This window comes from Haliotis rufescens, unplaced genomic scaffold (genome assembly GCF_023055435.1).
Source record: "Haliotis rufescens isolate VD_foot unplaced genomic scaffold, xgHalRufe1.0.p SCAF_8, whole genome shotgun sequence".
In the NCBI taxonomy this organism is placed as follows: Eukaryota; Metazoa; Mollusca; class Gastropoda; order Lepetellida; family Haliotidae; genus Haliotis; species Haliotis rufescens.
The window spans coordinates 46291269-46316746 of NW_025964372.1; the positions used below are offsets into that span (position 1 = coordinate 46291269).

At 43.0% G+C, this 25478-nt stretch overlaps 1 protein-coding gene across 1 annotated transcript; it reads left to right on the forward strand.

Annotated features, from left to right (window-relative positions):
* The first annotated feature begins 1359 nt into the window (after window positions 1-1359).
* Window positions 1360-21428, forward strand: LOC124143582 (hemicentin-2-like). The gene is made up of 15 exons (XM_046512607.2): window positions 1360-1507; window positions 3512-3656; window positions 4038-4204; window positions 4625-4787; window positions 9651-9823; window positions 11013-11285; window positions 13178-13453; window positions 14134-14418; window positions 15767-16243; window positions 16837-17115; window positions 17961-18239; window positions 19283-19447; window positions 19661-19679; window positions 19860-19891; window positions 20835-21428. The coding sequence occupies exons 1-15, from the start codon at window positions 1459-1461 to the stop codon at window positions 20861-20863; spliced, it is 2811 nt and encodes a 936-aa protein (XP_046368563.2). The 5' UTR covers window positions 1360-1458; the 3' UTR covers window positions 20864-21428.
* The last annotated feature ends 4050 nt before the right edge of the window (window positions 21429-25478 follow it).

Here is a 25478-nt window from a genome sequence, read left to right on the forward strand (position 1 = left end):
ATGGGTGATCAGGCTCGCTGACCTTCTTGATGCATGTCATCGTATCCCAACTGCGTGGGTTGATGCTCATGATGTCAATCACAGGATTTTCTGGCCCAGACTACAATTTATACTGCTGGAATACTGCTGAATGCGACGTTAAACAACAAAGAAACAAAACATGCATACGATTTATTATTGTCCGCTAATCGGAAAATTCCTTATTATAGTGTTTTTATGATATGGTCGGATTGTACAATTGACTCTGCTTTTAGAAGAGATTTCTGATGAATATGGAAAGGGTTTTCCTCCCTTTATTTATTTACCAATCAACAATTGTCTGTGTTTTGTATTATTCTGAGAAAATAAAATGATATTTGAATGAATATTGGCCATGTGCATTCCTTGGTGAGGAACATAGCATCTGTACACTCCAGTGAAGAATTAACGATGTCCATGTATCTGAGTGTGATGCTTCGGTATATGTCATGTATTGTATCGCCTTCATGCTCTTGTGATAGTTAAACGATTGTTCCTTGCCAATTAATACTTTTGAATTTGACATTTCATTGTATGCACCACGCACATGAGCGGCCAGTGTCGCATCTGTACAAAATAAAGCACTAAACCCTCCCTGTATTCTCCTGTCTTGGTTTCCATGGCTGACTCGGAGCTTGGTTTAAGGCCGCTTTAAACAGTATTTCAGTTATGATAAGGCCTAGAAGTTGAATATGGGAGGAGAGCCCGAAAGTGCACAAGTCAGAAACGATGAGTGAAACCCATAGGCAGGATTATGAGGCTGTCATAATCGGTGATAATCAAGAATTCGAACCCGCGACCACCCTTTGGGATTCCATGTTGGCGTGGGCTGCCGTAAGCCATGGTTACCGTAGGAGGCGACAATTCGATCGGTTGTCAGACTCTGATACTTGCACAGAGTGGATCGTTTGCTATATTATCAACCTATGGTTTGTCTGGCCCCGGCTCGATTATTTACATCGCGGTCATATTCCTGGAATATTCCTTAGAGCGGGGGGCGGTCTGGTAGCCTAGTGGTCAAAGCGTTCGCTCGTCACGCCGAAGACCAGGGTTCGATTCCCGACATGGGTACAATGTGTGAAGCCCATTTCTGGTGTCCCCCGCCGTGATATTGCTGGAATATTGCTAAAAGCGGCATAAAACCATACTCACTCACTCACTCCTGAGAGGCGGCTTTGAGCAACAAACAAACAAGCAGATCGAAACCACGATCATCTGAATGTGGTACAATTGAGATTCTCTACTTTGTAAAGTGGTGCCTCCGATGATGAGGCCTGTGTTCCCTTTCCCATCATCTCTATGACGACGTTATGGAAATATTCAGACAATGCATGTAAGTGGCAAAGTCCATCTAGATTGATGGCTATTGGTCCAGGCCACTTGACATGTTCGTAGACAAGCTGGCACACGCTCTCAGTACTTGCTTTACAAGGCATTCACATGGGCTGGCTCATCGTCCTACTATCTCTGTTCCTGTTGATCGGTCCAGGTAGGTCAAATATACATGTAAATGATATCACTTTTTGTTAACAACTCATTTGAGTATGATTATTCAGTTTTGTGTGTTTGTTGTTTAACGCCGCACTCAGCAATATTCCAGCTATATGACGGCGGTCTCTAAATAATCGAGTCTGGACCAGACAATCCAGTGATTGATATCATGAGCATCGATCCACGCAACTGGGATACGATGACATGTATCAACCAAGTCAGCGAGCCTGACCACCCGATCCCGTTAGTCGCCTTTTACGACAAGCACAGTCGCCATTTACGGCAAGCACTGGTTGCTGAAGGCGTATTCTACCCCGGATCTTCACGGGTCATATATTCAGTATATCATTGGCGCCTGGTCAAGTAAACTCAGGAATCCCCGATCATGTTAATCCAAAAAGGACGACCTTCGTGGTCTAGTGGATATTCCATCTCTCCGGCAAGCATGGGTTGCTGAAGACCTATAAAATGTGACTATGTTTTTCGTAAAAGGCGACTAACGGGATCGGGTTATCAGGCTCGCCGACTTGGTTGATGCATGTCATCGTATCCCATTTGCGTGGATCGATGCTGATGACATTAATCACTGGATTGTCTGGTCCAGACTGGATTATTTACAGACAGCCGTCATATAGCTGGAATATTGCTGAGTGCGGCGTTAAACAACCAACCAACCAACCAACCAACCATCTCCCCGGAGGGCGAAAAGTCCGTGGTTCGATCCCTAGCCGCGTTGTACGAACAGAAGTTTAAGACGGTGCTTGTTGTTACACTGCCTGGAGCTCGGCATTCACGTCACTATATATCAGTGCAATAATCATGAACGTGACGTCAAACCCCGTATCACCTCACTTCGCCTCTTCCAAAATTAAATACAAGCAATTCGAAATGTCAATAGCTAAGATTAAATTCGTAAGCGTTGTGTCATTTAAGGTATTTCGACACTGATAACTAACGTTTCCAAGAAGTAGATTCTATATCCCTCTTTGGGATTCCTGCAGGGCCCACTTGCACAAAACGCTAAGATGATCGTAACTCCCATACTTTAACATAGCCTTACGATAGTCTTAGCGCTAAGACAGCTTTGTGCAAGTGTTTCCAAGAAGTAGATTCTACACCCCCCCTTGGGGATTCCTGCAGTGCCCACTTGCACAAAACGCTAAGATGATCGTAACTCCCATACCTTAACATAGCCTTACGATAGTCTTAGCGCTGAGATAGCTTTGTGCAAGTGGATCCTCCCGGCACCCCATGCTGGTCGTAAGAGACGACTTGTGATTGATATTATGAGCAAAATCCATGCCGCGAGGTACGATAACACGCAATCCACCAAGACATCGACCCTGACCACCATCTTCCCGACACAAGAGAGTTCAGTGACTTTAAAAGTCAAGTTTCCACCCTTGCCGAACTAGGCTGGAATTCCTGGGCTCGATCGTATCGCCACCAGGGGTTATTACGAGCTATGTCCCTTCTAAACGTCTCCTATAGACCAATCAGATTCCACCTTTTGTATCACTTGGATTTGATTCAAACAAAATGGCGTCGCCCAGTATAGACGATCTGATCGATAATCAAGATTTATATTGTGATAAAGCGGGTCTTAAATGCATGAAATCACGTGAGCACCTTGATAAAAATCATGAAAATATTTGAAAAATATCTGTTGACAATGACTTGGCGGTGCACATGTTTTGCAAATCCTGCAATCGACCGAATTCAGCACGACAATTTTCAAACCGGATTTCGATATCGGAGCGCGATTTTGATTGGACTATCCATAGACTCGTTAGCCCAGCCAAAATGTAACTCCATTATACCAGCCTAGCTCGGCAAGGGTGGAAACTGGACTTTTATAGTCAGTTAAATCTCTTGTCTAGGGAAGATGCTGACCACCGACGCTTCGAACGACAAGCGTAGGTTTATGAGGACCAAATGTAACCCGGAATCCTCTAGGGGGTGACTCGTTGGACAAAAATCTTTGATTTCTCTTTCACTGCAGGCGACCCTGACTTGATTCGACTTGTCCCAGGAACGTTTGCGGGTCGCCTGGAGATCTACCATGGAGGAGCCTGGGGCACTGTCTGTGATGATGGATTTGATTTGAATGATGCTAAAGTTGTCTGTAGAGGATTTGGCCTAAACGCGTAATAAACATTATAAACATTGTCAAATATCGTATTTGTCAAGCTAATAATATATGTGGAATGTAGGATATTTCATGAGATCATAATATTGTGCAATTTTAATCGATTGTATTTTAACACCTACATAATTATATATTTAATATTCATTCCATATACCTATTTAATAATAATAATAATAATAGAGAATAATAATAATAATAATAATAAATCGAACGATTACAATAGGTCTCTTGCCTTTCAGGCATAGAGCCCTAATAATAATAATAATAATGTGGAGTTTCGTAAAAAGCCAGCTCCACACATGAACATGCACACAGTGTTAACATCAATACCCGGATAATAGATCGGTGTGCTCTCAGTCTTACTATTTGATTGTTTTAGTTTAAGTGTCAAGGCTTCTGCTCACTATGGACAAGGAACTGGCTCTATCATGATGGATGATGTCGCTTGCACTGGAAGTGAGATGTCCTTAGATCGGTGTTCACATCCAGGCTGGGAAACACATAACTGCGGCCATGGCGAGGACGTGGGTGTGGAATGTGTCTCTGGTATATTCTAAGACATTTACCTATAACATGGTATCAAACGTGATCTAAGTATATATGTCATTGGTAGCAGTGATCCCTGTGGTTAAAGTGTTCGCTCTTCAAGCCCCCGCATAGTTACAATATGTCCGTTTCTGGCGTCACCTCCCGCTATATGACAGGCATATTGATATTTATTGATTGTTATTAAATATATAATTTATTTTCTGCCATAACTCAAAATATAAACGATATTTTGCCTGATGAAACCTGATTGAAGCATGACCAAAGACGGAGGTCATGGCGATTGTTCCCTTCAATAACGTCTTCTTGCTAGTCTATTTGAACAATATTTGTTACATTTTGGAAAAAATGAATGAATCAAAATACAATCGTCGTACTGATTTTTCGCCAATCTAAAGTTGTTCAATTCTTGGCTTATAGTTCCCGGCCAGCCCTTCATGTACGGACCTGCCCGCACCCGGCTCGTATCCCCATCAGCTGGGGGGCGTCTTGAGGTGTTTGTCCAGAGCTGGGGCACGGTGTGTAGTGACAGGTTTGACCGTAACGACGCCAAGACAGCCTGCAGGGGACTCGGTCTACCCACGTGAGTCCTAGGATTGTTTGTTTGTTGTTTAACGCCACAATATTCCAACTCTATGGCGGCGACCTGTATACAATAGAGTATGGACCAGACAATCCAGTGACGGATATTATGAGCAACAATCCACTCAGTCGGGTTGACATGCAATCATCCAAGTCGTTTTGACCGACCATCTGATCCATAAAGTCGCCTATTACGACCCGCAAAGATACAAGTGACCACTTATAACCCTGATTCCCTACGTAAGTGCAATGTTGAAACAGAATGGCAGATATCCGTTATCTTTCAGATCAAAGTACCTCATGTGTGGATGAGTTAACGTTTAAAGACACGTCGGCAGTATTTGAGCCATATTATGACGTGGCCTTTATATATATTCTTAATGTTGTACATATAATTACTGCTACAACCATGTCTACGGGGACAGTGACATCCTCTTGTCCTCGCCACTTGAAATAGAATCACGAAATATCGCGATGATTAATTGACGAAAAAAGCTGCATGTGTGCTAATACGTATAAAGTGAAAACAGGCTATTCCGGTGATAAGCAATAATACTCAAAGCAATGACAAACATTGCAAAATGTACTATTCAAGAAATGTCCACTTCGTTAGCGATAAACATCACCACAGATGTATTTTCGACTAGATACATCTAGTGATGTTCAAGGACGTAAACCCATTCTTGCTTACGTCCTTCCAATAAGACATGTGTGTATGTAGTGACGCTCCATGACGTATACCCATGTGTTACTGACGACCTTCCATGGATGCGGTGACGCTCCATGACGTATACCCATGTTTTACTGACGTCCTTTCATGTATGTAATGACGCTCCATGACGTATACCCATGTTTTACTGACGCACTTCCATGGATGTGGTGACGCTCCATGACGTATACCCATGTTTTACTGACGTCCTTCCATGGATGTGGTGACGCTATATTACGTTTACCCATGTTTTACTGATGCCCTTGCATGGATGTGGTGACGCTCCATGACGTATATCCATGTGTTACTGACGCACTTCCATGGATGCGGTGACGCTCCATGACGTATACCCATGTGTTACTGACGTCCTTCCATGTATGTAGTGACGCTCCATGACGTATACCCATGTTTTACTGAAGTCCTCCCATGTATGTGGTGACGATCCATAACGAATACCCATGTTTTACTGACGTCCTTCCATGGATGTGGTGACGCTATATTACGTTTACCCATGTTTTACTGATGCCCTTGCATGGATGTGGTGACGCTCCATGACGTATACCCATCTTATATTGACGTCCTTGCATGGATGTAGTGACGCTCTCTGACGTTTACCCATGTTTTATTGACGTCCTTCCATGTATGTAGTGACGCTCCATGACGTATACCCATGTTTAGCTGACGTCCTTCCATGGATGTGGTGACGCTATATTACGTTTACCCATGTTTTACTGACGTCCTTCCATGGATTTGGTAACGCTCCATGACGTATACCCATGTTTTACTGACGTCCTTCCATGGATGTAGTCACGCTCCATGACGTATACCCATGTGTAACTGACGTCCTTCCATGGATGCGGTGACGCTCCATGACGTATACCCATGTTTTACTGACGTCCTTCCATGGATGTAGTCACGCTCCATAACGTATACCCATGTGTTACTGACGTCCTTCCATGGATGCGGTGACGCTCCATGACGTATACCCATGTTTTACTGACGTCCTTCCATGTATGTAATGACGCTCCATGACGTATACCCATGTTTTACTGACGCACTTCCATGTATGTAGTGACGATCCATGACGTATACCCATGTGTTACTGACGTCCTTCCATGGATGCGGTGACGCTCCATGACGTATACCCATGTTTTACTGACGTCCTTTCATGTATGTAATGACGCTCCATGACGTATACCCATGTTTTACTGACGCACTTCCATGGATGTGGTGACGCTCCATGACGTATACCCATGTTTTACTGACGTCCTTCCATGGATGTGGTGACGCTATATTACGTTTACCCATGTTTTACTGATGCCCTTGCATGGATGTGGTGACGCTCCATGACGTATACCCATGTTTTACTGACGCACTTCCATGGATGTGGTGACGCTCCATGACGTATACCCATGTGTTACTGACGTCCTTCCATGTATGTAGTGACGCTCCATGACGTATACCCATGTTTTACTGAAGTCCTCCCATGTATGTGGTGACGATCCATAACGAATACCCATGTTTTACTGACGTCCTTGCATGGATGTAGTGACGCTCTCTGACGTTTACCCATGTTTTATTGACGTCCTTCCATGTATGTAGTGACGCTCCATGACGTATACCCATGTTTAGCTGACGTCCTTCCATGGATGTGGTGACGCTATATTACGTTTACCCATGTTTTACTGACGTCCTTCCATGGATTTGGTAACGCTCCATGACGTATACCCATGTTTTACTGACGTCCTTTCATGGATGTAGTCACGCTCCATGACGTATACCCATGTGTTACTGACGTCCTTCCATGGATGCGGTGACGCTCCATGACGTATACCCATGTTTTACTGACGTCCTTCCATGTATGTAATGACGCTCCATGACGTATACCCATGTTTTACTGACGCACTTCCATGTATGTAGTGACGCTCCATGACGTATACCCATGTTTTACTGACGACCTTCCATGGATGTGGTGACGCTCCATGACGTATACCCATGTTTTACTGACGTCCTTCCATGGATGTGGTGACGCTCCATGACGTTTACCCATGTTTTACTGACGTCCTTCCATGGATTTGGTAACGCTCCATGACGTATACCCATGTTTTACTGACGTCCTTCCATGGATGTAGTGACGCTCCATGACGTATACCCATGTGTTACTGACGTCCTTCCATGGATGCGGTGACGCTCCATGACGTATACCCATGTTTTACTGACGTCCTTTCATGTATGTAATGACGCTCCATGACGTATACCCATGTTTTACTGACGCACTTCCATGGATGTGGTGACGCTCCATGACGTATACCCATGTTTTACTGACGTCCTTCCATGGATGTGGTGACGCTATATTACGTTTACCCATGTTTTACTGATGCCCTTGCATGGATGTGGTGACGCTCCATGACGTATACCCATGTTTTACTGACGCACTTCCATGGATGTGGTGACGCTATATTACGTTTACCCATGTTTTACTGATGCCCTTGCATGGATGTGGTGACGCTCCATGACGTATACCCATCTTATATTGACGTCCTTGCATGGATGTAGTGACGCTCTCTGACGTTTACCCATGTTTTATTGACGTCCTTCCATGTATGTAGTGACGCTCCATGACGTATACCCATGTTTAGCTGACGTCCTTCCATGGATGTGGTGACGCTATATTACGTTTACCCATGTTTTACTGATGCCCTTGCATGGATGTGGTGACGCTATATTACGTTTACCCATGTTTTACTGACGTCCTTCCATGTATGTAATGACGCTCCATGACGTATACCCATGTTTTACTGACGCACTTCCATGTATGTAGTGACGATCCATGACGTATACCCATGTTTTACTGACGTCCTTCCATTGATGCGGTGACGCTCCATGACGTATACCCATGTTTTACTGACGTCCTTCCATGTATGTAATGACGCTCCATGACGAATACCCATGTTTTACTGACGCACTTCCATGGATGTGGTGACGCTCCATGACGTATACCCATGTTTTACTGACGTCCTTCCATGGATGTGGTGACGCTATATTACGTTTACCCATGTTTTACTGATGCCCTTGCATTGATGTGGTGACGCTCCATGACGTATACCCATGTTTTACTGACGCACTTCCATGGATGTGGTGACGCTCCATGACGTATACCCATGTGTTACTGACGTCCTTCCATGTATGTAGTGACGCTTCATGACGTATACCCATGTTTTACTGAAGTCCTCCCATGTATGTGGTGACGATCCATGACGAATACCCATGTTTTACTGACGTCCTTCCATGGATGTGGTGACGCTATATTACGTTTACCCATGTTTTACTGATGCCCTTGCATGGATGTGGTGACGCTCCATGACGTATACCCATCTTATATTGACGTCCTTGAATGGATGTAGTGACGCTCTCTGACGTTTACCCATGTTTTATTGACGTCCTTTCATGTATGTAGTGACGCTCCATGACGTATACCCATGTTTTGCTGACGTCCTTCCATGGATGTGGTGACGCTCCATGACGTATACCCATCTTATATTGACGTCCTTCCATGTATGTTGTGACGCTCCATGACGTAGACCCATGTTTTACTGACGCTCTTCCATGTATGTGGTGACGCTCTCTGACGTTTACCCATGTTTAATTGACGTCCTTCCATGTATGTAGTGACGCTCCATGACGTATACCCATGTATATACATTCCTTCCATGTATGTGGTTGTGCTCCATAACGTATACCCATGTTTTACTGTCGCCCTTCCATGGATGTAGTGACGTTCTATAACGTTTACCCACGCATTACTGACGTCCTTCCATGGATGTAGTGACGCTCTCTGACGTATACCTATATTTAAAAGGACGTGCTTTCTGTATATTCTGACGTTCCATGACGTGTACCGACGTTTTATTGACGTCTTTCGATAATTGTAGTACCACTCCATGACGTATCCCAATGTTTTACTGACATCGTTCCATGTGTATAGCGACGCTCCGTGACGTGAATAAATGCTGTACTTACCCCAACCCATGCATGTAACTATGTACCATGACGTATTTCTATCTTTTACTGATGTTGGTCCATGCATGTAGTGGTACTCTAGGACGTACTCCTGTGATGTGCCGACTTCCCGCTATGTATGAAGTGATGTTTCAGGAGCCATGCCTATGTTGTACCGACGTCCTTCTTCGGAAGTGGAACTGGAGATATATGGGTGGATGACCTCGAGTGTACTGGGAGTGAGGCGTCTATAGATTCGTGTGCCCGGCCGACATGGGGCGAACACAACTGTAACCATGACAAGGACGTAGGAGTCGTATGCGCTTCAAGTAAGTAACTCTATTTCAAAACATTGGTTCCACCAAGCAAACATAGGGTCACGGTTTGATACGGTCTTAAATTAAAAGCGTGATTACCAGGCAGGTAACACCAGAGGAGAGTGTAGCAGGCAAGATGACGTGGTGACAATCATCAGTAGTTATGTATGTTCCGAGCTCGAAGGAAATACATAGTGTTAACCATTATGTGGAACTGAGAACACCGATATTACGTCAACTGTAGACGTTTTGTGGTATTATCTCCTTAGACAATACTTTCCGAATCGGTGAGTGAGTTGGGTTTAACGCCGCTTTTAACAGTTGGCCAGTTCCATCACGGCGTGTCTGTTTAATGTGGGAGGAAAGCCTGGGGTGATGCAGGTCTCCGACGTTTACCACTTCGGTGAAACCCACGAGCACGGGTATGGTGCTGACAAACCTAGAAACATAATCGGGGCGAACCGGGATTCGAACCCACAATCATAGGTTTCTGACGTGTTCAAGGGACGCAACTCTGAACAGCGAATCGCGGCGCCTTAGACGACTGGGCCACCCGTGCCCCCAGTTTCCAAATGGAATTACCTTTTGGTAATATATTGAGACGCCACAATGTTCGATGTGTTGTTAGTTATTAAATGTTGTCTTAGGTAATAAACAATACATCAAATTATATGTACAATCAAGTAAGGCCCTAGCTGATAAGCAAAAGGTATTATTTTTTGTATCATGTCAAGGCTGTGGAGAAGAACGTACGGGACACGGAATGTTTTGGGTTCATGTCCACAAGCAGCAAAAAACGATTCTAGAAGCAGGGGTTTCTCACTCAGCACCCACCAGATTACAAGATGGGAAGAACATTACCTTTCAAATATTTCCTTTTTATTAACTACAAACTCATCATGTTACAATGTCTAAAATGCCTTCTCTTTACAAGTAACACTTCGAACGATCACTGTAAAATGCCGCTATTGTGAGCTATAACAATGCCAATTGATACGCCAAAGTCACAATGATTGTACACCAGGAACATTGTGGCGTCCTAACAACAACGTAACTCTAACCGTGTAGTCTGACCTCCCTGAGGATACTAATGAAATCCGTTGGAGGATTTTTAGCGTGATATACCTTTTTGTCAATGTTTCTTACACGTTAATAGCATTGTATAATAATTATTATGTTTTTTTATCATATTTCTAAACAGCATTTTCTGAGGTTGTAAGGTTCACAACAGTATCGTTAAGTGTGAATACAATCCAAGTGTTCGCTGGAACTAGTCAGACTGTCACCTGTAACGTGAAGACACCACCGACCTCACCGCTCACGTATACGTGGACCGTTGGGGGCGTCATCAATGGAACATCTTCCACATTCACCAGAGTTCTTGTCAACGCTGATAATGATAAGGAACTCCAGTGTAGTGTCCGGTTGGGTGTCAATGACTTGGGCAGAGCATCTGTAGCACTTACTGTGGTGTGTAAGTATATTACTTGATTAATCTTTGGTAAAATATGTATCAGAAAATTGAATGATTTAATTAGAGTTGATGCTGGCTTTCGCATTATTCCAGACACACCACAAAGGATGAAACCACCAATGACAACACGTTGACGAATGTGGGGAATCGAACCCCGGACACTGGGTTCGACGGGCCAGCGTTTTAATTATAAGGCCACCCTTCGTCCCTCATTTAGATGAAGTCGTTCGTGACTGTCATGGATCTTCATTTGTTGAAATTTTATCGGTTATACTACTTTCATTCCATTAAATGTCCCTGCATGTAAGGACCTTAAGATGTGTTGTTAATGAGGTGCAATTTAATGTTTGAGAGGTGAACACGTATTGTATTAGTAATAAATAATATCAAAATGAATGTATAATTTTATGTCCTGTCCGAATTACCATCAAATTATATAAACAGCATGGGGGAAGAAAGTTTTACCTTGAAAACTGGATTTGACTAAAAACATCACAAACGTAACAAAAACGTTACTGGGCTGAAAACAGTGAGTGAGTGAGTGAGTTGGGTTTAACGCCGCTTTTTACAGTATTCCAGTTATATCGCGGCGTGTCAGCTTAATGTGGGAGGAAAGCCCGAAGTGATGCAGGTCTCAGACGTTTACCACTTCGGTGAAACCCACGAGCACGGGTATGGTGCTGACAAACCTAGAAACATAATCAGGGCGAATCGGGATTCGGAACCACAATCATAGGTTTCTGGGAAAACAGCAAATTTAAGGTCCAAAACACAACTATGATATCCATGTCAAACGCATCATCATCGAACAACCATTTCTTGTTTGTGTCAACCGTAGCCATCATCAAACGTGGGTGTATGCTTTCTTTTTCCCAACAGTTTATGATAAATGCTTTCATTTCCCCAAGGAAACAGATGACGCATGATAGTTCATAGGTAATAATGTCTAAACAACATGTGCTCATGTCCCCAGTGCTCAACAATCATATCTGAGTTATTTCTTCCGTCCCTCCTGGGGGGATACTTCACGCAGGATTTATAAATATGTATTGCACGTAGTTAAATCATAGCCTGCGTAGTCCCATTTACTCTACGACCCGTGAAGATCCGGAGTAGAATAGATCTTCAGTAACCAATGCTTGCCGTAAAAAGCGACTATGCTTGTCGCTAGAGGCGACTAACGGGATCGGGTGGTCAGGCTCGCTGACTTGGTTGATGCATGTCATCGTATCCCAAATGCGTGGATCGATGCTAATAATGTCAATCACTGGATTGTCTGGTCCAGACTTGATCACTTACAGACCGCCATCCTTAAGCTGGAATATTGCTGAGTGCGGCGTTAAACAACAAACAAACAAAACAAACATTAACTATACTGCCATTACTAGAGAGATGAATCTTAAGTGACCAGAACATTATACAAAGTTTTCATCCAGCAATTTATCCACAAGATGATACAGGATTCGGAAAGAGAATATATGGATGTCAACTTCTTTATTATGAGGAACACAAAGTTTCGGAGTATATGCTCACTCCTTCAGCTGATGAAGGAGTAAGCATATACTCCGAAACGTTGTGTTCCTCCTAACAAAGAAGTTGACATCCATAAATTCTCTGCCTTATGTGGGGCGGTCGGGTAGCCTAGTGGTTAAAGCGTTCGCTCGTCACGCCGAAGACCCGGGTTCGATTCCAGACATAGGTGCAATGTGTGAAGCCGATTTCTGGTGTCCCCCGCCGTGATATTGCTGGAATATTGCTAAAAGCGGCGTAAAACCATACTCACTCACTCACTCTTCCTTATATGTATCACTTCTAAATGCCTTTCAAAGACTTGATACAGGATTCGTTATCTAATGGCACCACACTGGTCACATGTCTGTGCTCACATTCAGATGCTCCAGTGGTCAGCTGTCAGTCCGAGTATTTCATCCTGTACAATGCATCTGTGCAACTGTCTTGCGAAGTGGATGCCTCCCCAGGCTACAGCAGCATCTCCTGGTCCTCATCTACAGGCAGGCTGCTGTCCTCTGGTGCTTCAGCATCATACATCCTCGAACACGTCACCGAGTCACAGACATTGACATGCACTGCCGACAACACAATGAGAGATTCTAATGGTGTCACAAAAACAGGAAACAGTTCCTGTCACATGGCCATCAAAGTTTTGAGTGAGCATTATCTTGTGATTACTGAGTACATGTCTTATATTATGGTTTGCATAAGTCAATACCATTTGTGGTAAGTTATGTTCTAGTAGTAATCTAGCATATTGATATGGCAAAGGTGTGAGATAGTCATATCACGGTGTATAAAATGGATCCCACGAGCACAGATTTAGTGCTGGAAAAAACACGAATCGTAATAAGGACATAGCTGGGATGCGGACCTACTGACCTAGGATTCTGACACGCATAAGGGAAGCAACCCTTACAGCAAAATGCGGGTGATTTATACGACTTCGGCCACGTATGAGATAATTCGACGGGCCGCTTATTAATCAATGATATACATATTTTAGGGTTATTTATACTGAAAAATATTGCCAGAAGATGAAAGTTTGTCAACAGAATCAAAATGAAAAAATGGCGAATTCTTAAAATACGCGGTAACATTGCTATTTTCCTTTGAGAAAAACTGTTGGAATTAATCTGATAATAAGCATGAAAGAACAAGGGGCCCGTTTATTGACGCACACTGGTGATTTTGAAATATATAAACCTTAATTCCGCCGTCGAGGGCACGGTAGCGCAGTAGGTAGCGCGTCAGTCTCATCAGTCATACGTCCAATGGCAGTTTGAGTTCGATCTTCACCTTTGAAAATCTTTTTCATAACTGTTTTATTGTCCAGAACCCCCTCCAACCACCCAGTCGGGGAGCGTGGCAGTATTTGAAGGAGATTATGGTGCTGACCTCTCTCTCCCTTCCGCTGCCTCACCTCCACCATCCTCATTCAAGTGGAGGAAAGTTGGGTCCCCGTGGAGCACAGCATCCACCGCCCCACCAAGACTGCACAACATCAGTAGAGCTGATGCGGGAGACTATGTCATTGAGGTGACCAACATCATCGGAAGCAACGAGTCATCGACGCATGTCAGCGGCCAGGGGGCGCAGTTTGTTCATGTTGATGTGTTATGTAAGTCCTGGTCATATTGAACAACTCACTCTTTTGCAGAGTGTGAATAATGTAACACCTCCGGAACAAATTGGCTTTAAACTGTACTGTTTGTTTGTTTGTTCTTTAACTCCGCACTCAGCAATATTCCAGCTATGGCGGCGGTCTGTACATAATCGAGTCTGGACCAGACAATCCAGTGATCGATATCATGAGCATCGATCCACGCAATTGGGATCAATGACATGCATCAACCAAGTCATTGAGCCTGACCACCCGATCCCGTCAGTCGCCTTTTACGACAAGCATAGTCGCCTTTTACGGCAGGCAAGGGATGCTGAAGACCTATTCTACCCCGGATCTTCACGGGTCTTAAACTGTACTGAGGATAATCAGTTGTCAACATGACTATTGAAAGTTCTAAAGGTTACATCTTTAGGAAATCATCTCTACCTCCGTGACGTTATCATATACATATTTAGACATCAGATTAGACATCAGATTCACTCTTCATGAGTTGTACACCTCAGTTAACCATTATACAGTTTGGTCTGGTATTATCATTCATCTTGCATTGCCACATGTGTACAATATGTGAAGCTCATTTCGGGGGTCCCCGCCTGGATAGTGCTGGAATATTGCTGAAAACGTTAAAACATAGTCACTTACTCGCTCGCTCATCTGGTAGTGGTATTAAATAATGTAACAGGGAAGGGTTGATTTTCAAAATCTGGCGCTCTGTTCACGTGGTGGCACGTAGTCCTAAGCACAGCGCACAGATCACTAATCAGGTTAAGCAACGTCGGTCTCGGAGAGTAGTTGGGTGACCACGTTCAGCAGCTTGACTCCTGAGAGTTGCTAGGGCTTCGGCCCTGCCCCACACGTGGTGTCTCCTTTGGCAAGTGACTTTGTTCGAAATGCTCACCCAGTAGTGAGTGGGTACCCGGTAGGATGAGATGGTAATGTGGCTGTTAACCTTCTAGCGCCTCACAGGCAGCTTGAGTTGTATACTCCCCAGGGAGCTTAGAATGAAAATCGAGTGCTCACTGATCAATTAACTTGTGTAATAATCTAAGCGCCATGAGCACACGAGCTGGTATGCTCTTTATGCCTTTAAAACTATTTTAAGTGTTAAACCTTTCGGTTTCAAATTATGATTTATGACTTGTAACGAGAAGTCACACTATGCATAATTAGGTATGGAGATGTTTTTCACAGATCCACTCGATGTATCCTGTCAGAGGGAGCATTTCCTCATCCAAGACATAGAATTGATTAATATTCCATCCAACAGACGATCAAATGGTACATGGTTTTCATAGATTTCATGGGGAATCTAGAAATCTACAGCTGCATAATCATGTTTCAGATCCCCCTGAAGTAGTCTGTCAAGAAGATGTAAGTGTACTTCTCAAATCATCTTTTGACCTGAGATGCAAAGCGTGTGCATCTCCACTCCCAGATGATGTGACATGGGCAAGGCTATCCATTCCAGCCTCCACTATCCCTCCTCCACCTACAGACACATATCCCCCCCTCTTTGGATCTGGTGAAAAAGAGATTATTGATATTGGCAATGCTGAAGAAGAAGATGATGGTTCAGGGTCTGACCTAGACGGACGTGCCTCCAGGCTGAGAACTCGGTTGGATGGCATCACAGAATCTACGTGTGAAATGAGATATGGATTGAATACCATGAACGGCAAAATTGGAACATACCATATCCCACGTTCTTCCACGAATGATGCTGGGGTTTATCAATGTACTGCTGTGAACACGATGTTAGACCACACAGGAAAGAAAGAAAATGGAACAGGATCATGTTTAACAAGCGTAAATGTTCTCTGTGAGTATTGAGTGTACACCCTGATATAATACAGACATCCGTTGTTTTAGTGGTATCGTGTGACAGTGACCATTGTGAGGTGAGGTGAAATGGGGCTTAACGTCGCGCCCAAGATTATTGCACTTATATAGCGACGTGCATGCACGTGTGTGTGTGTGTGTGTGTGTGTGTGTGTGTGTGTGTGTGTGTAGCTGCTTGTACTAGTCCGGACTGATGCCGATTTATAGTGCTAGCACACTGAGATACCATGCCGCAGTTTAACATGAATATCCCACTCAGACACAGTACACTGACTCCGAGCCGACCAGTCCTTGTTTTAGCCCCTTAATGCCGAGCGCCAGGCAGGGTAACAACAAGTACCATCTTTTAACGTCTTTTGGTTTGATCGAACCCCGTACCTTCCGCTCTCCGGGCGGACGCTCTACCACTAGACCACGGAGGCGGTCAGTGACCATTGTGAACAACATCGTATGCAACAGGGTTTTTCGGACAACGTCCTTGCATTCCTTCAACGTTGTGATAACCTTATGCGTTTGAAATGAATTAGTGCTGAATATTTTCCATTCTTCCAATGAGTTACCTTTTACATTTAGATCCCCCGTCTCCTTTGAACAGCGGTACGAAGGACGTGTTCGAGGGCGGCAGTGTCATCCTGAGTTTGCCTCAACGTTCCAACCCCCGACCACACGTCTACACATGGAAGAGGGAAGGGAATGAGCTGGAGGTGTCTTCAAACACTCCACCTGTGATATCGAACATCAGGACATCTGATGCTGGAATGTATATCGTCAGACTTACCAACTTGATGAACCTCACTTACGGTGGCCTGATTGAGGGACACGGGAATCAGCTGGTGCACATCAATGTTTTATGTATGTCTGTAACCCGTGATGGTCGATGTCTGGTGTATGACTGTAACATATGCAGGTTGATGTGGGTATATTATTTTACCCATCCTCCAGAAAATAGTTTTATCATCATTCAGACAATGTCTATGTTGATTCATTCCAGTAAGTTCCTAAGTTTAGATGAAAAATATAGATATCCACTGCAATGAATGGTTGGTTGGTTTGTTGTTTTACGCCGCACTCAGCAATATTCCAGCTATATGACGGCGGTCTGTAAATAATCGAGTCTGGACCAGACAATCCAGTGATTAATATCCACGCAATTGGGACCGATGACATGTATCAACCAAGTCAGCGAGCCTGACCACCCGATCCCATTAGTCGCCTTTTACGACAAGCATAGTCGTCTTTTACGGCAAGCATGGGTTGCTGAAGACCTATTCTACCCCGGATCTTCACGGGTCCCACTGCAGTGAGTGAATGCCACGTGTATAAGGCCACGGGTCACTACTACACGTGATTTACCAAGACAGACTCTAAATAATCGACCCTGGACCAGACCAGGGTCCCGTTCAACAAAGCGATCTTAGTGCTATGATTGTCGTAAGCCTGTGTTAAAGTATGGGAGTTACGATCATCTTAGCGCTAAGATCGCTTTGTGCAAGTGGGCCCTGTACTTGATACTATGGACAAAGCCCAATACAATGAACCGTGCCTGAACTCCGTATTAATTTTACTCGCCCTTTCAAAAAGCATATTTTAAGGGGGAGAACTTCTTACTATTCATTGTAAAACATATCCATGTTTTGATAACATTGTGTGTGGTTCACTTATTCATAAACACTAATCCTTCACTACAATATCTGCAGATTCTCCTGTGGTGTCTTGCCGGAAAGAGTACGTTGTCGTCCAGAACTCATCTGTCAGCCTCATGTGTTCTGTAGACGCCTTCCCAGGTCCCGGTGCCATACGGTGGTTACAGCAAGCATCAAATAAGATTGTAATGACCGGAGACAAGTTCACTATTGACGATGTCCAAATGATAGACGGTGGTGTATATATATGCACGGCTACGAACAGCATGACAGATACTAATGGTCAGATGCGAGAAGGGACTGGGTCATGCACAGTCAGGGTTAAAGTTGTGTGTAAGTACTATGATTAATCATTACTAGCGAATAAAGTAAGTGAATGGGTTGGTGATTGGTGTGGGGGAAGGAGAGCTAGTGAGAGACGACTGCCCTCGATAGTGTTTTTATGTTAGTGAGTGAGTTGGGTTTAACGCCGCTTTTAACATTATTCCAGTTATATCACGGCGTGTCAGCTTATTGTGGGAGGAAAGCCCGAAGTGATGCAGGTCTCAGATGTTTACCACTTCGGTGAAACCCACGCGCACGGGTATGGTGCTGACAAACCTAGAAACATAATCGGGGCGAACTGGGAATCCAACCCACAATCATATGTTTCTAGCGTGCCCAAGGGACGCACTCTGCACAGCGAATCGCGGCGCCTTAGACGACTGGGCCACCCGTGCCCCTGTATATATGTTAAGATTGATGATCTGATAATTCTCACCTTGATATTGGCTGGCCTAGAATATCTAGCTAGTTATGCTCAATACAACACAAATACTGACCAGTAAATTATATATAGTTGTAGAATGAAACTATGGCTAATGCCTATGGTATGGATACTCGGCCCGGTCTCCTTACGTGGTGTGGGGGCACGGGTGGCCCAGTCATCTGAGGCGTTGCAGTTCGCTGTGCAGTGTTGCGCCGCCAAGGCGTGCAAGAAACCTTCGACAGTGGGTTCGAATCGTGCTTCGCCTGATTATGTTTCTTGGTTTCTCAGCACCATACCCGTGCTCATGGCTTTCGTCAAAGTGGCAAACGTCCGAGACCTGAATCACTCCGGGCTTCCGCCCACACCAAGCTGACACGCCTTGTGGAGACTGAAATACTGTTCATCATCTCACCTTACTTGGCGGCAGGGGCATGATCTAAACGGCTCAATGCATTTTCAATGCTTTACCACGAGTAGTAGTGGGGTGTTTGTGCAGGTGATTGATACAACACGACAAACTAGAATTGGCATAGACCTTGCACCGCCATTACCGATAGTTACAGATAGGAACGAGAGCGTGTTTTGAAGAAAAATACAGATGTCCATTTTCTTTACACATTCTAAATAGCACGTGTGACGACGGGAAATCCAGGTCCTGCACCAGAATCTTATCACTCTCAACCACCGCACTTCCTCATCTTCATCGTCGGTGGTGTTCTTGTGGTCGCCATCATCATCCTTGTGTTATTAGTCATCCGTCTCAGGAGGAAACTTAAAGGAAGCATCCGCAATGGTCTGTATAGAAATATATTTCGTTTTATATCTGTTTTAAAAATATAGATTCAGTGTCAGTTCATAAGAATAACTGCAATTTTGATGTTGAAACAGATAAAATAAAATGCCCATTTTCTTACTGTGTCGAACGTATACTGATTGTAATGGCAATCACAAACATAAACTCAGCTCTGGTATTTCACATCATACAAAACATCTTGTTTTATTTCAGATGAGAAAGTAGAGGAGAAGTAAGTATGAAAGATATTGCATACAAGAAACATATCTTTTAATATGTAACAAGATATATAAATAATTGTGAATCTTGTTCTATCTGGGATTGCGATCTATTTATCATAAATGTCAATAACCAGTAAATACGCGGATAGCACAAATTAACCTACTGACCAAACTTATTTCCATGATTACAGCACAGACATACCACTGTCGGAACTTCCGGGAGGTAAATATAAGTGTCTTCCTTTAAATATTATATAAGATATAGAATCACAGCATTGAAATGTAGGTACAATGTGTGAAGCCCATTTCTGGTGACCCCTGATTTGGTTGGAATATTGCTAAAAGCGTCGTTAGTCTATACTCTCTCACTCATTATGGAAATGTTTGTGAGTCTATACTGTAATACCTTAGATACTTAGGGTTAGCTTCCGGGACAATGGGGTCATGGAGGGCCCAGGCGTCATTTCGCTGTGCAGAGTTGGGAAACACCTAAGACCTTCAGCCTTAAGTCCTACAACAAGCTGACATACGGTTAAGGGGCGTCCAACCATACTCTAGTAGAATATAGTCAGTGTAATCTTTATTCATTATGTATTGTAAGCCACAGGCCCATTATACATTACAGAGTACACAGTGAGAGAGAAACATAACAATACAAAGGTAAATTGTAGGTGATTTACACAAGACGTAGTTTCATTGCTTTGTAAATGAATACGGATAGATTTTGAATGATTAATACACTATTTGATGCCATTAAGAATATAGTCAGCAACATTCCAGTGTGTCACGGTAGCCTGTTATCCCCGGCAAACTTGTAGTTCCCAGAACCAACAACGACCCGTGCCGTATGCGTACAATGACAGTGGAGTCAGCGGACCACACTTTATTCAGATCTGACAACAAACAATGGTGTTTAAGCTATTCTTTCACTATCAGCCTTTGATTAGGCTCTCCAGCATAATGTCATAAAGTCAGTCAATCAATCATACACACTGCTCAAAAGTAGTTCATTTTTTTCACCGAATATTACTATGGTTGATATGCCGTTACAGGTTAACTGTAGTAATTTGAAAAAACTCAGGTTTTTAAAACTTTTGATTAATATTTATTGACAGAAGAGAATGAAAGGTAATTGTTGTCACAAGTATCACTCTTTCTCTCAACAGTGTCAACGCATATCGACAAACAGATGTGATCGCTTGGGACATCGCTATTATATATCCAGCTTCTGACAACATTTACAAATGGCTATGGTGCCATACACTATTCACTTGGTGCCATGCAACTGTAGTTCCATGATAGACAACACTCAACTGGACTCCTTGTTTGGTCATGAGCTACTGACTACACTGTTGTAGAATCATGATGCTGTGTTTCAAATGATGATACAGTAAACTACGGTTATAACGAACACGCTTATAACGAAGTGACGGATATAACGAACTAACTTTTTAGTCCCGACTATTTGCTGCAGTTATGCTGTATATATGCGTATAACGAACTACGGTTATAACGAACTAAAAATAGTAGTCCCTTTGAGTTCGTTATAACCGTAGTGTACTGTAATTCAATGTAATGAATCCTGACATACAAGATGACTAGATGATTTTCCTTAAAATCATTTACGTCATACTCAATAAAATTGGGTGTACAATTGCATATTTAGCTAAATCGCATCCGGAAGCGTTCATATGTATGAAGTAGATGCAGAAATGTATCTTGTGTTAATGATTATCAAGCAAATAAACATTTGTGTGTCATTTTGTTCTAGTGTATATATAAAAATATAAATATGTACTTATATATTCCCACTATAACCTGTTTGTTGTCACCTGCTACTACCCAGACCATCATACATAGCTGCCACAGTGAGGAATAAACAGTGAGAAATAAAATCATAACCTTTTCCTTACAACTGTCTGACATCAGAAATTCGGTTTAGCTTTCAGGTTCGGCCATGGTAGCTTTCAAAGGGTTAAAGAACATTGGCCAAAGTTACGGTTGGAGCTGATCCACTGTACGAGAACATCTAATCAAACGAATCCAGACCATTGTCATAAATTCGGTGTCCTGGGCTTCATTTTATTTGCGTCACGAAGGGTTAAAGGAATTTGATGTTAATACTCATACAATGTGAGATTCTAAGTGCTTTACCGGAACGTGCATTGTTAAATGACGTGTTTGATGATACACAGTGACACTTACATCTTCCTGGCTCAAAGTGTAGCAGCTTATCAAATGACGTAGAAACGGAAATAGAACAGATCTGATGTATTGTTAACCTTAGTGAAACAGGCAAACACGCTGTTTATTACTTTGTAGGCTGTGTAACACTTGAGTGTGACAATTGAATCAAGTAGTCAACTTTGTAATGATTTTGAGTACTCCCATTCCAATATAGTACATTCCATTTAAATACATGCAAGTTTCCGACGTTGTCACTCTCTTGACCATACTTGAAATATTTATAGTACTACGACAAACATGTCGATAAATGGGTGATCATGAGTTGGGCTTAAATTCACTCTGAAATTTATACAGCTACATCCCTATGTATCAAATTATTAAGAGAGGCAAACCCAGAGTCACGTGGCTGAAATCCACGTGTTTAGGTATAGCGCTGACATTCTCGGATTCGATACACGGCAACTCCGCCATCGGATAATCGGTAGAATACATAAGACAATGGATGTTATTTTTCCAAAAGATAGCAACCAAGCATGAAAATACAATCGTCATGACGAAAACATTTCAACTACAGTGGCTTCTTGTCAGCACCATGCCCCTGCTCGTGGGTTAACCGAAGTGGTAAACGTCTGAAACCTGCATCACTTGGGGCTTCCCTCCCACATAAAGCTGACACGCCGCGATATAACTGTAATGCTGTTTAAAGCGGCGTTAAACCCAACTCACTCACTCACTCACTATTTCAATAAGTTAGGGCTAATGTGGAATACGGACAGCTCAATTTGCCTGTTTATGCAATCTAACATTGGTTTTGATCAAATTATGTGTAGGTATTCCTCAGTCATGGTGCAGGACAATCGGTAATAGAAATCACATTTCAATAAGTAAGAGCTGATGTACCTTTACGTCAACTATGAGCGTAAAACACATACTCAAATGAACGTATCGTTGATTCACTAGTAGTGAGTAAGTATGTTCAGTTTACGCAATTGTAATTGAGTGACACCCGAGTGGGCTTCACAGACTGTACCCTTGGGTACCCTGGTAAGTCGAACGCGGGCCTTTAGCGTGTCAACCGAACGCTGAAATTCACTGCGTGCCATCGATATCGCACCACGAACCCGGCCGGTTGGGACGCTCATAATATCAATCTCTGGTTTGTCTGGTCCAGATTCGATTATGTACAGGCCGCCGTCATGTATCTTGAATATGGTTGTGTACGGCGTTAACCATCAAACAAAGCACCCGCCTGCCCCACCACCTGAATCGCCATTGGTGGTAGTAGTAGTTACTGTAGTTATTTGCTTGTTTAATGTTAAAACTCCCCCATTAACAACACAATTAAAGTTTACGTTTTAAACTTTTCGACATCATTTTAGAATAAACCTCAACAAATTCTGCATGTGTAGTTTCCTCAAATCTCTGAATAAAGGAAATATCACCAGAAATGCCCTCATCCCCCTCCCCCAAAAGAGATAAAATATTTAGGTAAAAAACGTTTCGCTTCGTCCTATGTCGTGCGTTCTGAATGGTTGAAAAAGTAGTACAAATATCAACATATTTTTTAGATAAAAATAACACCTCACGAAATGTGGGCTTGAGGAAAGAACACACAAATGTACAATCATATTTCTCTCATTTGTGAATATTTGGTTGCCGATTGAAGGCAGGAGGATTTTACGAAACTTCACTAACTAAGCCCGAGCCTGCGAGATCATTGAGATAGCCGAACAGATAGAGATCATCGAGGTGAAAATTGTGAGGATGTCAGGGAAATACCAAATTTACCCCCCTGTTCATAAAATGGACTTGGGTCGATATTTCAGGGAGTCATCATTATTTAAATAAGGGTAAATATTTTGAAAGCGTGTACATTTTAGTAACACCAGTAAAGGGGCTGTAAACCTAAAAGGGGATCGGATGATCAGTCATCGTGTCACCGTTGCTGATGCTTTCTGGGTCTCTTTTGTGCAAGCACGATTATCCACAGGCCGCTGTGACGTAGCCTGGAATCGCTGACTGTGGCGTAAATTAGCAACCTAACTATATTATGGTCCTCAGGGCTTTGAGCTGACGAGATTTCACTGAAATTGACTATACGGAAACTGTTATCTCACGTAAGTCGGAAAATGATCATTTAATCCTTGTCTCCATGACAACAGGTGATGGGCATACCATCAGTTGCTGTGGTGACAGGTAGTCAGAAAGGAACTTGACGAGATGACGTTTTTCAAACTCGAGATAGTCAGGTAGATATGAAAAATATTACTATTTTATTTGTTAACAGTTTGCACTGTGTTCATCAGCTAGGATCAAAATGCCATTGTTGTAGTGATGAGAATATAACTGTACGAAAAACTGCTTAGTCAGCCGACTACATTTAATGCAGCATTATTTTTAGTTCCACACGTTTTATACCAGATTTTATAATTAGTTTTCTTGGTAACAACTGAGGCTAACCAAGTTGACCTGTGTCGTGTGCTGCACCTTGACACGTGTTGACCTGGGTCGTGTGCTGCACCGTCAGTACGTTTTGACCTGTGTTGACCTGTGTTGACCTGTGTCGACCTGTGTCGTGTGCAACAACAAATAAACAAACAAACAAACGCTGTGAACTATAATACACTAAACTATTGATAACTTATTCACTTCAAACCACATAATAAGTTTACATTACACTGGCATAAACACTATTTAGGGGATGTGATCGTGCTGTAGTTGGTGGAATCGGCGTTTTGCAAACACGCGCTTTTATTGTTGTTATTCAATGAGACATCCTGATCTGTCACAATCAGTGACATTGTGGACATAATATCGCTGTACCAGTATTCATAAGCGCGTTCCGTTAAACAAACAGTGAACAGTGCACAAGCATGTGGTCTAAACATTTTGTGCCTAATTGGATAAAACGCCCTCCGATATCTGAAAAACGCAGATAGATTAAATCAAGACGCATGTCGGTGCATATGCGCACTACAACCCTACTGTGTTGACACTAGGAAAGACATAACTGAGTGAATTGCATACTTCGCAAATATAATGTAAAGGAAAGACAAGCATCTTCTAGTATTAAAACGGATTCCTACATTTTGACAGTCCATTCTGTTTCGGATCGTTTTGTGAGTTAATATTCTCCGCGAAACCCAATAAGTTAAAGAAGTTACTCCCATGGAATGATCATGTGACTTTCAGTCACATTGTTCTGGGGGCAGTTTGGTCCAGTAGGTGCTTAGTCGTGCAGTGTTTGTTTTTTTGGGTATTTTGTATGTTGTTTGACGCTCCGGCTATTTGATGGCGGTCTGAAAATAATCTAGTCTGGACCAGACAATCCAGTGACAAGCACCGTGGGCATCGATCTACGCTATTGGGATACGATGACATGCATCAACCGAGTCAGCTACCCTGACCACCCGATCCCGTTAGTCGTTTCTTACGACAAGCATGGGTTGCTGTGATCAATTCTAACCCGTATCTGCATGGGTAAGTCGTGCAAGGATCCGCTACGACATGTATGTGAGACAAACGTTAAAAGCGTGTTGAACTCACGCACGTTCAAAAGGCTTCATGGCAGACTATTGGAGGACATTTCTACATTTAACGCATCAGTGGCAAAAATGCAATTC